Raw genomic sequence first — 16,677 nt, 5'->3', positions numbered from 1 at the left:
GCTGCCCCCCACTGCATATAGAAAATAATATTTGTCCAGTCTATACCCCCTTTCATTTGGGGGGTTTTCGGATGTTTCCCTTTCTAAATACTTGAATGGTGTTTTTACTTTTCCATTTCTGCCATCTACATCCTAAGCATGTAAATATTTTTCTAAAGAGCTTTCTTGAGCCAGATACAAAACATGTCTTTGCACCTCTAGACTGAAAACTCACCTCTCTACAGGAGAAGCAAGGCTTGTGTTTGGCCCTCACCTCCTCTGGCCATAGCTCCGTATAACTTTTAAATGACTGGCCCCCCAGACCCCAAGCAGGTCTGTCACTTTTACAGGAACTATAAACACACCCTCAAAAACTGTCAACAGCCACAGACTCCTTGAACTGACTGTCCTGAAGAAAATGAGCAGGCTTTAACTTCGGCCCATTCAGCAAATTCACTCCAACATCCTGCCGGCCATAGGGGCCCATCTCCAGAATAGATCTCTTTTCACTTCAGCCTCCCCACATCTCAAGTTCTGAATTTCTGCAGCTTCTATCCTTTGGTTTGTGCCCATGGAGTTGTTAATCAGGGTCCCCACCACCAATGAGCAGCCGCGCTCTCCCTCCTGGGACAGATCCTAGCAGGAATTTTCTCAGGGGGGCTCTTCCTGCCAGCCCCCTCTCCTCACAGAAGCAGAGGAGGTTTCTTGCTTCTTCCTTTGACGTCTCCTTTTATCCCTAATGAAGACAAATAGCAACCGTACCAACTTTTGTTATTTTTTTGCCCATTTTCCTTCCTGCCTCCCTTCTGGAATTCTGCCCCAAATCTGCATTCTCCTGGGCCCTTCCCCTTCCATAGCCCTGTCGGCAAGGCACAGCTGGAGCCCCTTCTTGAGTGAAGTTCAAGCCTCAGTATATCTGAAGCTGCAGGCAGGTCTGCTGCCCACGAGGGCTGTGATAGCAGGCCCTGTCCTAGGCACTCCAGTTTCCATTGCCCTGATTCGTCTCCCTTTGGTTCCTCGGGTTTGCCCATCTACAACCCACTGCCCCATCTCTTAGGCTGCCCGAGCTAGTGTCTTTAGCAATTCCTGCAGCTCCGAGCTCTCCTCGCCATCATGCAGGGTAGCTCCTGCCTGGCATGCACCACTTGTTCACGCACATGAACCTGCCTCTGAGGACCCACAGATGGAGGGAGTACGTAAGGGGAAGTGATGCATCAAATCCTTTCCACACGATAACAGAAGCACAGCAGGCTGTGAATATAGGATGTCCTGAGGTCAGGGGACCTGGGGTCTAGCCCTGGCACTGACACTGACAAGCTGAGTGACCTTGAGCAAGTCACCTAACCTCTCTGGTTCTTGGATTTCTTCATCTATAGAATTATGGAAGCAAGGTAAATAGTCTTTAAGGTTCTCTTATTTATTAGTTGTCACATTATGTAGTGGAATCGCATGACTAAAAGATTGTCTACTCGGCTCTTGCCTCGTAACAGCCCTGGCTAGGAAATAACAGTTATGCACATGCCTTAATCTCCTCATTTTTCATTATAAGAAAATGTTCTTGTGTCTTGGTTTTAGAATTCCTCCAATGATACATTGATGCTGAATTTACACCACCAGTTATAAAATGATATGCTGCCATTTCTGACTATTTCTACCTCCCAAAGTCCACTCACACCATACAGTTTCTGGAGATGAAGGGCTCCGTTATTAGGCTGGGCAAATGCAGCGAAACGGGTCCAGAATTGCCAGTGGAGATGAGTCTTTGCCTATGTTTGCTCCAGGCTATAGGAGCTTGGAGAGACCTGGTGCCAATAGTCCAGAGTCTTTCTAGATGCTGCTACAAGGCTTAGCACTTGTATTTTTATTTTATTTTTTTAATTATGAAGATGAGAGTCTCTACCTCTTAAACTGTTAGTTGTCACGCCTGGCTGGTGCTATTAATATAAAACTGAGACGGGAGGCCATGAATTTGAAGATGAAGATGATAAGCTGCTGCCAACAAACTTTTCTCTTACAATGAAACTTGTGTAAAAAAAGTGATGCATCAAATCCTCTAGATGAGCAAGGTGCCATACTAGATCACAAGCCCTGGCTTTGGGAAAAAATTACATGGTCAAAAGAGTATGGAAAGCTCTGAATATTAGTCGATCCTTCTTGGCAATTTACCATGCACGTTAGCATATTAAAAGCTCTGAGAAATCTTGCCAGTGTAGAAATCTTAATTTATCCCAGCATTTCCCAAACTATTATGGCCCCAGACACTTCTTTTACAAAATACTTCACATCTGGTAGAACATGTCCTCAGAACACAGTTTGGGTAACATTACCACAAAACATGGGTCTTCAGAGCAGAGAGGGGTAATGACAGCTGCTGGAATATCTATGTAGCACCTACTGTATGCAAAACATATGGAATAATTCAAAATTGGTAGATCGAGTTGCTGGCAGCCAAGATTTCAAAATCTAACACTGCAGAGGGATGGACACACATGAATAAACATGACAGTCAACAAACAAGACAAATGAAGTGTTAAGTAATACAACTTGGAGGTACCCAGGCCACTAGGCAGTTGTTGGACTTCCCGATTGAATTTCCATGCTCTCAGCTGTCAGCCTCAAGTTCTTTGCTACACCAGGGCAGTTAGCTTTCAGCCAGTTTGATGATATCACCACAGGGCACTTAATTATTTTCATAAATAAGGTAGTTGGTGGGGCACACCAGGTCATTTTATCCTATGCTGGACATCCTAGAATTTTTGTCTTACATGTACAGCTATGTTGGTTTTTATTCAGAATTAGGCTCTATTCTTTCCCCAGAAAGGATGGCATCCTTTTGACAGAGTGAGAAAGACGTTGAAATGGCCACCGTCACACGCTGTTGTTCGGTCCCCCTGAATCGAAGTGCCCGCAGTCCGGTGTACCTGACTTTCCTGGAGCCTCGAGCAGCGGCCCTGTTGGAGGCCATCTGTGACTCACTGTTATTTTCCAAGCATTTCCTCTCCCCCCGGCCATATCCATGTGCCCCGATGTCCTCAGACAGCCTCTCAGGATCCTCCTCCTTCTCTCCTGTTTCCCTCCCTGCCAGCTTTCCTTAGACTTTCTATAGATACATGCTTGTTTTTTGAATATGTTTCTTGTCCCTTTCCACCTCCTTCTGCCTCTCCTTTCTGACATCTTTAGAAGAAACGAAGCCTCCTTTTTTCTGAGGTTTGAATCCTTGGGAAGTCCTCTCTGCTAACAGAAGAGAAGCTGGCACTGTAATTCAAAGGCCAGCCTTGTTTCCGCAAAGACTACCTTTTGAAGAAGAAGATGCTTATTATTTTTTTCAAAGTTTAATATTTATTTATTGTATTTTTTTACACAAGTTTCATTGTAAGAGAAAAGTTTGTTGGCAGCAGCTTATCATCTTCATCTTCAAATTCATGGCCTCCAGTCTCGGTTTTATATTAATAGCACCAGCCAGGCGTGACAACTAACAGTTTAAGAGGAAGAGACTCTCATCTTCATAATTAAAAAAAATAAAATAAAAATACAAGTGCTAAGCCTTGTAGCAGCATCTCAGATGAGCGAGGTGCCATACTAGGTCACAAGCCCTGGCTTTGGGAGGGCTGCTCATGTCCTCCTTCGATCCTGTCCCAAGTCCCAGGAGAAGAGAAGATCCGTGCAGTTTGGATTTCAGCTCCATTTCCAGGGGGACTCAAGGGGCTGCTTTTGTCTGCTGGCTAAGCTAATGTAATGTCTTCACCTACCAGTTGGATTCCAGCTTACCACATCTGTTGTGTTTACTAGTGTCCAGGATGAGGCATGATACATAATAGATTCTCAGTGTTTGTTAGAGGAAGGAGGGTCATCAGATATATCTATCAAGGCTTTGTGTTTTTTTCATTTGCACATTAATAGCAATTGTACTCCATTGTGATACAATCTGAGGGGTAGGAGAGGAGTATCATCTAAGATATAAGTAGGGCTTCTCCAAAAACTACTTTTCGGTACCTCTCTTTTCCCCTCTGTGTCCCTCCTAAACAAAAAGTCGTTCTTGGAGCCACGCCAAACTAGACAGGGAGTTCAAGAGACTCTTCTGCCACCTACTTCATGTCAAGGAGGGTGCGTGTGCAATGTGCTGGCCGCTGCATGCTCAGTTCTGAGGCCCCACATGATTAAGTCATGGCCTCTACCATCAAGGAGCTTACAGTTGGGGGAGATTGGCGTAGGACAAGGTACTAGAAAATACCTAAACATATATATACTATAGGCCTAGCCGGCGATCTGGGCCGATCAGGTTCTCCCCCTTCCCCCATCCCCCCTAGCCTCCTCCTTCCCTTGCTCCCTCAGCGCCCTGCTGCTGCTGGCCACCCGCCATGTTCCGCACCACCCCCTGGTGGTCAGCGCACACCATAGTGAGTGATCAAACTCCCAGTGGGACACTTTGCATATTAGCCATATATATTATGTGTGTGTATTATATATGTCTATGTGCATCATATGGGATTTTATTATTTAAATAGAAAAAATGTTATTTTATTCCTAATGTGGGTCAGGGGAACCTTCAGAGAGCAGGAAATATGTGTCACCCTTTTATTAGGAAAGGTCTGTGCTCAGGACACAGACCCCACTCAAGACGATCACAGATTCCTCCTGGGCCAGCCTTAGACTTCTTCCTTCCTTGCAGTTACGACCTGGGATCTAAAGATTACTTTTTTCTGGATTTCTGTGTTCTGTCTCCTGGAATTACACTCTCTACAACTCAGGTACCAATGTTAGTGGAAATAGTAGCAGCAGCAGCAGCATTCACAGTAGTAATCATTTAACTAGACACAAAGCGTCATGGTGAGATCTTTAGATACAATCTTCAATTTCATCCTCACGGTAATCTTATGAGATAAATATTATTGTTCCAATTGTACTGAAAAGGGAATTGAGGCTAGCAGGTTAGGTGGCTTCCTTGGGGACCTGCAGAAGGAGACAGTGGACCTGGGAGTTACACGCAAGTCCACTCACCTGAGTGCCTGTGTTCTCCACCGCTATGCTGGGCTGGGCTGCCTCCCCGCCACCCCTGGCTTCTCCTTCCTGGTTCCAAGTCTCAGGCACAGTTAAGAGATGGAGATTCACAGTATTGGTAAAAAAATAATGCTTGAGTAAGACTTGGGTAAAACAAAAAAAGGGGGGGGGATGCTGAACCCATTAAAAGGATCTTCTTTCTATGAAAACTTCTGCTCGCATATTCAAGACACATTTTGGCAGAAAGTAATTTATCTTCTCTCTCTGGACCTTGGAACGGCCGTAGGAAGTGTTTGGGCCTTTTCCCAAATATAATCCCTGACCATTTGGAAGCTGAGAACCCTCTCTGCCCACGGCCTCCTGGGACTCCGGTGGCCCGCCTGTCGGTCAGAGGCACCGAGCATCCCCACGGTGGACATGTGGGAAAGATGGTCTCTGTCCTTGAGAACATAAGGTCTGGTCAGGGAAACAGAGCAGGCCTATGTGAAAGAGTCAGGAACACAAATATAGCAAAAATAGACCCATGCAGTGTGGAAAATCCAAGCGCAGACGTCACTATGGACTCAAGGTCCAACGTTAAGTCAGAGAGGAACAGGAAAAAGTTGAATGTGAAGGGCCAGGTCATCAGAAGAGCCTTCCTGGAAAAGGTCCCATCCACTTATTTGCCTACTCTCATTCAGCATTTACGTGGTGGGCACTGGTGTCTGCCTTTTGGGGAACATGGTGCTGACTGTGCAGGGAGGCTGGGGTCAAGGATATATGGGGGCACTGGCCCAGGTGGGAAGTCAGAGCAGGCCTCCTTGAGAAAATGGTGCTTTCATCAGATTCCTGAAGGCAACCCTGCCCCTGACTGCAGCCAGAAACCCAGGAAAAAGTATAAAGAGGCCCCCACCTGTGGCCTGCCCACCTCTTTCCATCCTAGCAGGTGTGTCATGTGTGGGCACCTCAGGCCTCCAGTTCAAACTCTGTCCACATGCCACTCCCCTCTACTCCTTGGCCAGCCTTCAGGCCTAGAGTCTGATCTATCCTCAGGAGACTGATCCAGATCAAAGGCCCGCAGTGGGCTTGGGCTCTTTGCACAGGGCATTCAGGAGTCATGATCTGGAAGTGGGTGCACAGACGGTGGCAGACATGTCCCCTCCACCCCACTGGCTTCTCATTCTATGGAAAGGGACACAGCTACCTCAGCCAGTGTACTGCTCAGGGCAGGGATTCTGACTGCAGGGTCTAAGGCAGCCATGGGCAAACTACGGCCCGTTTGAAATGAATAAAACTAAAAAAAAAAAAGACCGTACCCTTTTATGTAATGATGTTTACTTTGAATTTATATTGTTCACACAAACACTCCATCCATGCTTTCGTTCTGGCCCTCCGGTCCAGTTTAAGAACCCATTGTGGCCCTCGAGTCAAAAAGTTTGCCCACCCCTGGTCTAAGGACATTTCTGCCTAAAGGATAAGTAGGTGTTAGTTAAATTGGCAGGAAGGTGGTGTAGGAGGGTAAGCCTTCTTCTGGAAGGAAGGACCAGTGCAAGACCCCTGAGATGGTAAACGTCCTTGGTCACCTTCCTAAAAGCAGGGTGTGGGGGAGAGCCGGGTGAGGTTGGAGAATGGACAGGGGCCTGGTGGGCCAAGGTAAGGACATGGTAGGTCAGGAGAGGTCGTTTTGAATGGAGCAAGAACATTCCTTCTAAGCTAAGCTCGTGTGATGCCAATAAGGTCTTTGATAGGAGAAGAGAAAGCAAGCTGTTCGGTTTGGCTGGGCCTGCGAGGACTGCGAAAGGCAAGAGTAGGAAGAAAGAAAACATCTGGAGAGGAGCAACTGTGGAGGAGTTGTAGGCATGTACCAAGGGACCAAGGTCATCAAGGGGAACTCAGAGCCTCTGGGAGAACGCGAACAGAATTGGGCAGAGGCCCAGATTTGCTCTTTGTTCTGTGCTGACCATGGAAATGAGGCCAAATAATTTGCCACATTTAACACCTTTCCACTCAGAGATGCTCCCTATGCTTGAGTTGTAGTACTTTATACGTGGGCGACTTGTGTGTCTTCCTGTGTGATTTATGTCCTGGAAATTACTCTGCATTGGCAACACATCGCATTTTCCACTTAGTAAACGTAACCACTGTTTATGCTGTGGGCAACATTTTACAGTGGTCACCAAATCCTTGTTGTGTCGTTTATTTTTTATAATCAGTGATGGCATTCCCATCAGTTAATGCCTGTGAAGTTGTGAGTGCATTAGGCCTCAATAAGAATTGTCCCTGAAGTCTGTAAGCAGATGGTGTGTGTGTGTGTGTGTGTGTGTGTGTGTGTGTGTGTGTGTGTGTGTGTGTGTTTATGATAACAGTGCTTACATAATCTCAACAACCAGGCCCTAGGGACTCACACTCGGAGATGGAACAGTTGGTTTAAATTAGGTTTCCATGTGAAATACGGTATCTCTATTTTTTTCCTAGCATTGTGGGAAAGTATATGGAAAATCATTTGACTGATAGGAAATAAATCTGGATGCTTGATCAGGACTGAGGCACAAACCATGTGCTGGTCTCTGCTCCATGAAGCAGGACTCTCCAGAGAAAGAAGAGTTAACCCTTTCAGACTACTGGGCTAATGAATCACCAGAATAGCCTGAAAGAACCACGACTTTCCAGAGACATGATTTGACATCAATTTCAAAAACAATACAACAGAGCTAAAGCTAAAGAAAGATATAGCCAAAGGCCTCAAAAACTAATCCATTGGATGTCCTTGAGGAACCATTTTAACTTCTACGATTTCATTTTTATTTGTAAGGTGACAGGTTTGAATTTCTAGCTCAAAGAGTCAATGATCTTATGATTCTAAGTGTTTTCTGGGGAATTCCCACAGCAGGATAGGGCTTATCGGACACAAATCATGTTACAGGAAGAACTGGACAGAAGCACCAAAGATACTCAGTCTCTATCCGCAAAATAATTTCGTGCTCTGGAGAGCCAGGGTTTCACAAAGGTGACTTTTAATTGGGTAACCAGGTGAAGGGACAAGGCTTGGAAATAGTGAGCAAGGGCTTATTTAGCTACAAGGAAGGGGTTGGCTCTGCAAATCCCAGAGTGAGATCCCTTGTGCTCCAAGCAGCCCTGAGAGATTGGAATAAATGGTTATCTTTTCCCCAGGAGACTCAGAAGTCCTTGCAGGGTGATCAGGACCAGAGCTCATCCTAGGGGTTTTGATGCCTAATCTCTCCTGATGTTGCATGAAGACCCAGCGAAGTCCAGACAGGTAGAGAGCAGAGGAGCATGCTCAGAGTCCCCTGGGCTGGGCCGGGAGGAGGCAGGTATCACTGCAGTGTTCCTGGCTGCTACCAGAGTGTGATGCTGTTTTATCACTGCAGCTCCATGTTGCTATTATTTCTCTACATGTTCCTGAGTAGGGAGAAAAGGGTGTTCAGCATCAATCTCTTCTGGTCTATTTTGTTCTTTAACCATTTTTTTTTTGTGGCACTCTTCTCGATATCTTCTTTTTTTCCAGTTCTGCCTCTTACTGAGGGCTTAGATGGACCTAACCAATGCCACGTGGAAACTGTCACCCTTCATCAGATGAAAGATCACCCGACTGGGAGTCCTAGTTTTGACATCAACAAGAATTGTGATCTCAGAAAGTCACTTCTCCCATGAGCCATAGATTCCTGACCTGGAAAATGGGGTTGGACTGCCCTCTGTTGTGGCTGCCAGCAATAAATGCCATTCATTCCTATCACTTTATGGCAGTGCATACATTCCTCTCATTTTATAGGAGTGCATACAGAACTCTTCTTCCTGCCGTTGTCATGAGTCACCATCAACTCTGTTCACACCTCACTCTCACTCTCACTCAGGCCAGGGAAGCAAGTGCCTCCCCCGCCCGCGCCCCCCTCCCCCAGGTTTCAACACTATTTTTGAACCAAGTGCAACTAATGGTCCATGTGGAGTTAAGATCAGAGCTTCTGTTTGTTAAAAACTGAGCTTATAAGCCCAGACATTAGCCAAGATGAAGAAAGCAACTTAAGTGAATGCTAGTGTCCAAGCACCAAAGTATAAGTAGCAGAAAAATAATCTTAGAGATTAAGCAGAGGATTGTGAGGCTGCATATCGTAAAGAGGGTCTTAGTACTCGGTTATTCTTAAATGTCATACTCCAATCTGCGTAGAAAAGTCAAATCACATTAAAATAAATGTAAGCCCAGAGCTAGAGAACATTAGCGTTTGCGTATACACATTAGGCATTTAGTAAATGGGTAATTAGTGTCACCTCTGGGGCACACACCTAAGTTCAAATTCAGGATTTGCCACCTTTTGGTTGGGGACCTTGGGCAAGTCTCTTAGGCCTCTGTCTCTCAGTTTTCTCTTCTATAAAGTGAGGATAATAGTAGTCCCTGACTCTTAGGATTGTTGTGAGAGATAAATGAGTTATGTAAAGTGCTTAGCACAATTCCTGGTACATCGTAAGTGCTACGTTAAGTATTTGTTCTTCTCAATTTTGCTTAGTCCTTTGGGGAGCATAATAGATAATGCATTTGTAGAAGATAGCTCAAAAATGTAGTTTTTCACTTGATATTATGTATTTTACTACTGATAAGTATCTTTCATGGATGGGCTAAGTTCACTGATTGCATTTAATCTTGCTGTCCATTGGTCAAATATATTTAAATCATTATCCTTTGGCCTTATTTTTGTATAGTTTCATGGGATTGTATAGATCAAGAGGGATTTTATGAATTGCCTTTCAGCCTCCTTTTATTTATTTTTATTTTTTTGTTCATCATCACCCGAGGATATTTTCTCCATTGATTTTTAGAGAGAGTGGAGCGGAGGGGAGAAAGAAATAGAGACATCAATGTGAGAGAAACACATCAACCAGTTGCCTCCTGCGCCTGTCCGGACTGGGGTTAAAACCTGCAACCCAGGTACATGACCTTGACCGGGAATCCAACTTGAGACCCTTCCGTATGCAGGACGGTGCTCTAACCACTGAGAACATCAGCCAGGGCCAGCCTACTGATTTTTAAAATGAAGATAAAGACTACGAGAGGTTACATGACTTTCCCATTGCAAAACCGTGACGGAGAGCCAGCGACAGTGTCACCTTAGTCCCTTGGCTGGATCCTTCATTACCTAATACTAAGCGTATTAGAAAAACAGTTTTTTTGTGAAAAAATATATATATATTTGTCAAGCTTCCAGGACATAGTTTCAGTCAGTGCCCCTCTCTGCACTTTCCAGGTGAGCTCCTGGGTGACGTGGCTGATCCTCACAGCCGGCTCCATGGAGGAGAAGCGGGAAGTCTTCTCATATTTGGTGCATGTGGCCAAATGCTGCTGGAACATGGGCAACTACAACACCGTCATGGAGTTCTTGGCTGGCCTCAGGTATGCGCAGTGGGGAATACGGCTGTCTGGGCACAGTTTCCTCTTATGAGCTGAATGGCACTGAATTAACTGCCCTGGTAACCACATGTACCCAACACAGGCCGTCGGTAGTGGCAATCAATACAAATCATTCCATCAGGTACCCACTGATCTTGAGGGATTTCTTTGTTCTTTTATGTCAGATACAAGAGATAAGTTGCTAGATGTTCTTAAGATAGAATGATGGTAGAGTTAGAGCTAGTGTTCATGCCTTCAGACTTGAAAATATTTAGATTATAAGTAATTGAACTGTATCAAGATAACTAAAGTTTTCTTTAAGCAATTGGATGGAAAGAGAGAGCAGCCTTATTGTTAAATGATTTTGGTTTTCTAATTGTACATTTTGCTTCCTCAAACTAAATTCTCAGCTATTTTAAGGAAACAATTAGAAATACAAAGATTTACATATAACAATACTTATTCCAGTCATGGTGTCAGTTTAAAATAACCCAAATGAACAAGAAAAAAATGAAGGAACTAATAGGATACATCCATACACTAGAATGTTATTTAGCCACCAAAATTAATGTTTATGACAACTTTTTAATATCATTGGAAAATAAGTAACATATAATACACAAAAATATGTGGGAACAAAGCTATATGTAATAACCTCCGCAATATTTATACATCAAAGTTTATAAAATATTTATACCAGGCAGACACAACTAGAATAAATACTAGAAGGAAAGATACCTAATGTTGTATGTGGCTGGTAGATCTTCGGGTGGATTTCCTATATTTTTGGTATTTTCCAGATTTTCTACAATGAGCCTCTAGTACAGTAGTTCTCAACCTGTGGGTCACAACCCCTTTGCGGTCGAATGACCCTTTCATAGGGGTCGCCTAAGACCATCCTGCATATCAAATATTTACATTACGATTCATAACAGTAGCAACATTACAGTTATGAAGTAGCAACGAAAATAATTTTATGGTTGGGTCACAACATGAGGAACTGTATTTAAAGGGCCAGAAGGTTGAGAACCACTGCTCTTATAATCAAAAAAATAAAAATAAAAGTTTTAAAGTAGTGTCAATTCTCAATCTAACAACAACAACAAAAAACATTGACCTTTGCTGAGGTTTGACTACTCTGTTACGGAAAGGATGATCAAGTAATGAGAACCATGTCTCATTCATTTATTCACTTTGTTTATTTGTACCTCCTTTTCATGCCCAAAAAATAGATTTTCACCAGCCTATAAGAAACCAGTTGTAGGACTAGCTGGACTTAATGGGGTGAAATCGGAAAAACTTTTATTTTCCTGACCTCACTGTGTTTCAAACCTGCTGGCTGGCCCTCCCTTGGCTTGGATTACACCGTGGGCGAGCCTGTCACTTTCCCAGCCACGGGAGTGGTTAATGGGCTGTCTCCTTCACCTATGCTCATGAGTGAATGAATCCCTGCAAAAAAAGCAGGTTGTCTAAGAGTGTACAGTGTGACACCATTTATATGCAGTTTACAAAACAGACAATTCTGCAAACTGCTTAATGACCTATACACATGTTGTGGAAGTAAAAGACCTGTTAGGGAATGAGATCACTGCAGTCACAGCTGTGGTCCCCTTTGGTGGGGGAGAGGGGGGAGCATGTCCTCAATGGAGGAATCCACTGGGGCCTCAACCGTACTGTTGTTGTTGTTAATCCTCGCTGGAGGATATTTTTTGCATTGATTTTAGAGAGAGTGGGAGGGGAAAGGTGGAGAGGAGAGAGAGAGAGAGAGAGAGAGAGAAACATCGATGTGAGAGACCCACAGCAATTGGTTGCCTCCCACACTTGCTCTGACTGGGGTGGGGAACCTGCAACCCACATATGTGCCCTTGACTAGAATCGAACCTATGACCCTTCAGATTTCAGGCTGACGCTCTAACCACTTAGCAATATTGGCCAGGACTCAACCATATTATTAATGTTTTGTTTTTTTTTAATTTGTTATTACAAAGGGTATTACATATGTGTCCATTTCCGCCCCCCCCCCCAATGTTTTGTTTTTTAAACCAAGAAGTTGGTACATGGGTGTTTTGTCACATTATATTTCTTTATTCTTTCAAATACTTTATATATTACATAATGAATTTTAAACCCAGTTTAATATAAATAAAAATTGCAGCCTCTCAGTTAATTTAAAGCTTTGCCCTTTTCCCACATTTTGCAGCCCAACCAGTCTCAGGAAGCTGCAATAGGATGAAAAGGAATGGTATCTTTTCTCTCCCTCCTTCCACCTCAGGGTCCTGCAGGAAAGGTGGACAGGAGAACAGAGAAGGAAGCAGGGTAGAGGAAGGAGGAGTCTTACTGGACCGGAACAGCTGTAGTCTGGCTTCAGTGTTCCCATAGAGAGAGCTGTATGGGGTGATTTGGGGGGGTTTTCTAGTTATGCCCCTAACATCCTCCACCTCCCATGGCACCATTGCCTGGCAAGAGGCAATGCACCCTCAGTCCCCAGGGTCCAGCTCCGGAGGCCCTGCCCTCCCAGACGTTCCTCTAGAGTCACCTCATTTGGCAGGCGAACCTTTTAAGATAGTGCAGGGCCAACTGCCTGGCACAGTGTCCACTCCGGACTCACAGGAAACACTCTCAGACTTTGCAAACGCATGACACACCCACTGGAACCTTCTCCCTCACATGGCAGCTTCTCGTGTCAGACTTTCCCAGGCAAGAGTCACACACCAGTCTGTGTGATCCACAAACTACCCAGGACACAGGTCCACCTCTCCAAAGAGTCCACTTGAAGCCCCCAAACTTCAGGTGAAGTCCCCTTTCCTCATAACACTGATAGTATTCCCTACCCGGCCAACCAGATGCAGTCATGGCTGGTGGTGGGTACGAGACCACTGGGGTGCAGAGCAGTTTTAGTGACAACCTGGAACCTCTCTTTAGCAGCAATTTTAAAATAGAAAGTCCCATGTAACATCCTTTTATGCAAATAATACTTCAAGGTGATGTCCCTCAGGATGGGCCAGTGGCTTGATGTCAAAGCTGGAGTCAGTAAAAGCAGAGGCTGAAGCAGGCCTCGCGTGCAGGGCTGAGGGACTGTCGAATCCAGGGGTCACATTGAAAGGATCAAGAGGAGTGGATGACACGTTTCCTGCAGGCAACCCTCCATCAGTACTGGTGTGAACACTGTTCCCCAGAGGTTTCCCTCTGGGCATCGCTGCTAGGAAAGCTCCCGCCTAACTTCAGTGCCCACCTTCCAAACTGACGCCTTCCACATGGGTTTTCGTTTGTATCGGTCCTGTCTCATTTTGTGTTTCAATTTATAAAAGTAATATTAGACATCATTTGGGGAGTAGATAGAGATATGGATCCTAAATAAATATCAAAACAGAGAGAAAAAGAATGAATCTATATAGAATTTAGGCTATGTACTGTAAACTGTATTCTTTCTCCTTCCGTTGAAAAAAAGTTGTCATTTACTTGCAAATAGGTCAAGAAAAGTTTTAAAAATGTGGCAGTTCATGGACCAGTCTGACCTGGAGACCATGAGGAGTCTGAAGGATGCCATGGCTCAGCACGAATCCTCCTGCGAGTACAGGAAGGTGGTGACGCGGGCTCTGCACATCCCGGGCTGCAGGGTGGTCCCGTTCTGCGGGGTGTTTCTGAAGGAGCTCTGCGAAGTGCTGGACGGCGCCTCCGGCCTCGTGAAGCTCTGCCCCAGATACAATGCCCAGGAGGAAACGCTAGAGGTGAGGCCTTTCGCAGTCCTCGCGATCCGCGATCCGGGGCCTCACTGCTGTCCCTGGCTGTCACTCACTGCAGTGAGGAGGGATGCCTCCGTGACCCCAGGGGTCTGTTGTTACTGCTGTGCAGATCACAGAGAACAGAACACCAACCGGCACTGTTTGGGGCTGAGGATAGTTAAGTTAGCTTTTTTTTTTAAATTGATTTCAGAAGGGAAGGGAGAGGGAGAGGGAGAAAAACATCCATGTGGAGAGAGAATCATGGATCCACTGCCTCCTGCACACCCGCTTCCGGGGATCAAGCCCACAACCCTGGGCATGTGCCCCTGACTGGAATCGAACCTGGGACCCTTCAGTCCACAGGCCAATGCTCTATCCACTGAGCCAACCCAGCCAGGGCTGGTTAAGTTAGCTTTAATGGGACAATGTGAAGGTACCAATGGAAATGGGCATTGCTTTCTGATTTTTTTCTTAAGGTTGATGGGGTTTTCTTCTGTCTCATTGGTTGGGGATGTCTGAATGCAGAGGATAAAGGAAGTCAGGTGAGAGTATTAACTTTTCCAAATCGGCAGAAGTAAGAATGTGGGCAAGTCAGCAGTGCCTTCCTCTCTTTCTTTGGGTGAGGAGGGGGACAATGGAAAAGCTGGTGCCTCATCTGAAGATGGGCTCCAGGCTGCTGGCCATGGCTGCCTCACTTGTCCCAGGCCCATTGCTTCCTGTTTCTGACTCCCAGAGAGGAGCGGACCATGTGAGCTTTGCCTTGGGGCATTGGGCACTGGAGAGGAGGGACACTAAGAAACTGGGCGAAGGTAAGAAACCTCCCTATTTTAGGTGGAGAAATGAAAGGAGAGACTAAACAGGAGGATAACTTGATGGAGAATTTTGAGGAGTCCTGGAACTCGATTCAGTTGTGGGACACACCTGGAAGGGTCATTCTCACCATGGGGCAGTACCCACTGATCTTACACACACACACACACACACACACACACACACACACGCACGCACGCACGCACATGCACGCACATGCACTCCCTCTCGGTGGCAGTGGGAAGACTCTTCTAAAACGCCAGCCTCTTCTATGTCACCTGGTCACAAAGGCGTCTCCTGGTATCAGGGAGACCTGACAGCCCCTGATGGTTACAGGCAACTCAGCCGGCTCCATCTCTCGGCTTATTTAAGGGGAATGAAAGTATAAGAAATGAAGGAGGACCCTGAAAGCAAGTCCCCCAGCCGCACCCACACCAGCTCCCTCGTGCTTCAGAAGGAGGGAACGCCACATCTCAAGGCCCCACTGCAGCAGGGGGTGGGAGAAACTTCCCATCAAGACACAGAGGACAAGAGTGCGAACACGCCCAGGAAGCCTGTGTCACCTTAGGACACATGGGAAGTAAAGCAAATGCCACCTTGCTCGGTGATTTTACCTGGTTTCAGAGTACTTTATACGTTTTCATGGTTCTCAATTCTCCCTGCCCTTCCGCAGTGAAGTGGCTAATCTTCTCTCTAGGGAACCTTGGAATAATATTGCTTTTTGTGTTTTCAATCCCAAGTGCAGTGTTAGTTCCTAGAGGGACTAAAGTTGTCTTAGTGAAAACAAGAGTAAGTTTTGATAGTTCATGTGGTGAAAGGGGAAAAAATGTGTTTCCTGGAGGTTCTTGTTTTTTCCCAATAAAATAGGCACAAATACCATTATTTATGACTATTATGATTTCATTTCTCTAGTCACGTAGGTTATTTAGATGTACTGTATGACATCGCAATAACCATCTCTTGGTATATTTTTCCATAGTTTGTAGCCGACTACAGTGGACAAGATAATTTTTTACAACGCGTGGGACAAAATGGCTTGAAGAATTCGGAAAAAGAGTCCACCGTCAACAGCATCTTTCAGATCATCAGGAGCTGCAGCCGCAGTCTGGAGGCGGAGGACGAGGACAGCCCCAGTGAGGGGAGCGGCTCTCGGAAAAACTCCCTGAAGGACAAAGCTCCTCGCTGCCAGTGAGTTTGCATTTTAATGGGAAGGAGGGTGCTCATTGCTCCTTCTTCCTACTTCGGTTTGGTTTCAGGTAGATGCCTAAAAAAACCTACCTTTATCAGTAAGCAATGCTTCTTTCTCTCCCATCATTACCAATTCTGAATTAGGATGTTTTTAATATATTTTTATTGATTTCAGAGAGGAAGGGAGGAGAGTTAGAAATATCAGTGGTGAGAGAGAATCATTGATCAGCTGCCTCCTGCACACTCCACACTGGGGATCGAGCCTGCAACCCATGCATGTGCCCTGACTAGGAATCAAACTGTTACCTCTTAGTTCATAGGTCAACGCTAAACCACTGAGCCATACGTGCTGGGCAAGAATATTCTTTTTTTTTTCTAAAACATCTTTATTACTATACTAGAGGCCCAGTGCCCGGCCCCAATCAGGGCTGATCTGGGCTAGGCCTTTTGGGGGTGGAGATGGCGGGAGGTTGGCCGGCTGGCCATACCCCTATCAGGACCCAATCAGGGCCGGCCAGCTAGGGGAAAGGGCCACAGGAGATTGGCCGGTAGGACCCACCCCCGTTGGGGTTGGGGGTTGGGGGCCGGGGTTGATTGGGAGCA

The 16,677-nt window shown here is 45.6% G+C and overlaps 1 protein-coding gene across 1 annotated transcript in view; it reads left to right on the top strand.

Annotated features, from left to right (window-relative positions):
• PLCE1 (phospholipase C epsilon 1) overlaps positions 1–16,677 on the top strand; it is a 253,712-nt gene that overhangs the window by 161,276 nt on the left and 75,759 nt on the right. The window contains exons 4-6 of the mRNA XM_006755081.2: positions 10,212–10,357; positions 13,824–14,082; positions 15,866–16,074. Coding sequence (XP_006755144.1) covers positions 10,212–10,357; positions 13,824–14,082; positions 15,866–16,074 — 614 coding nt within the window. The remainder of the gene's footprint in view (positions 1–10,211; positions 10,358–13,823; positions 14,083–15,865; positions 16,075–16,677) is intronic.

The sequence above is a fragment of the Myotis davidii genome, unplaced genomic scaffold (genome assembly GCF_000327345.1).
Source record: "Myotis davidii unplaced genomic scaffold, ASM32734v1 scaffold271, whole genome shotgun sequence".
Lineage (NCBI taxonomy): Eukaryota > Metazoa > Chordata > Mammalia > Chiroptera > Vespertilionidae > Myotis > Myotis davidii.
This window is presented reverse-complemented; position numbering and strand designations above follow the sequence as displayed.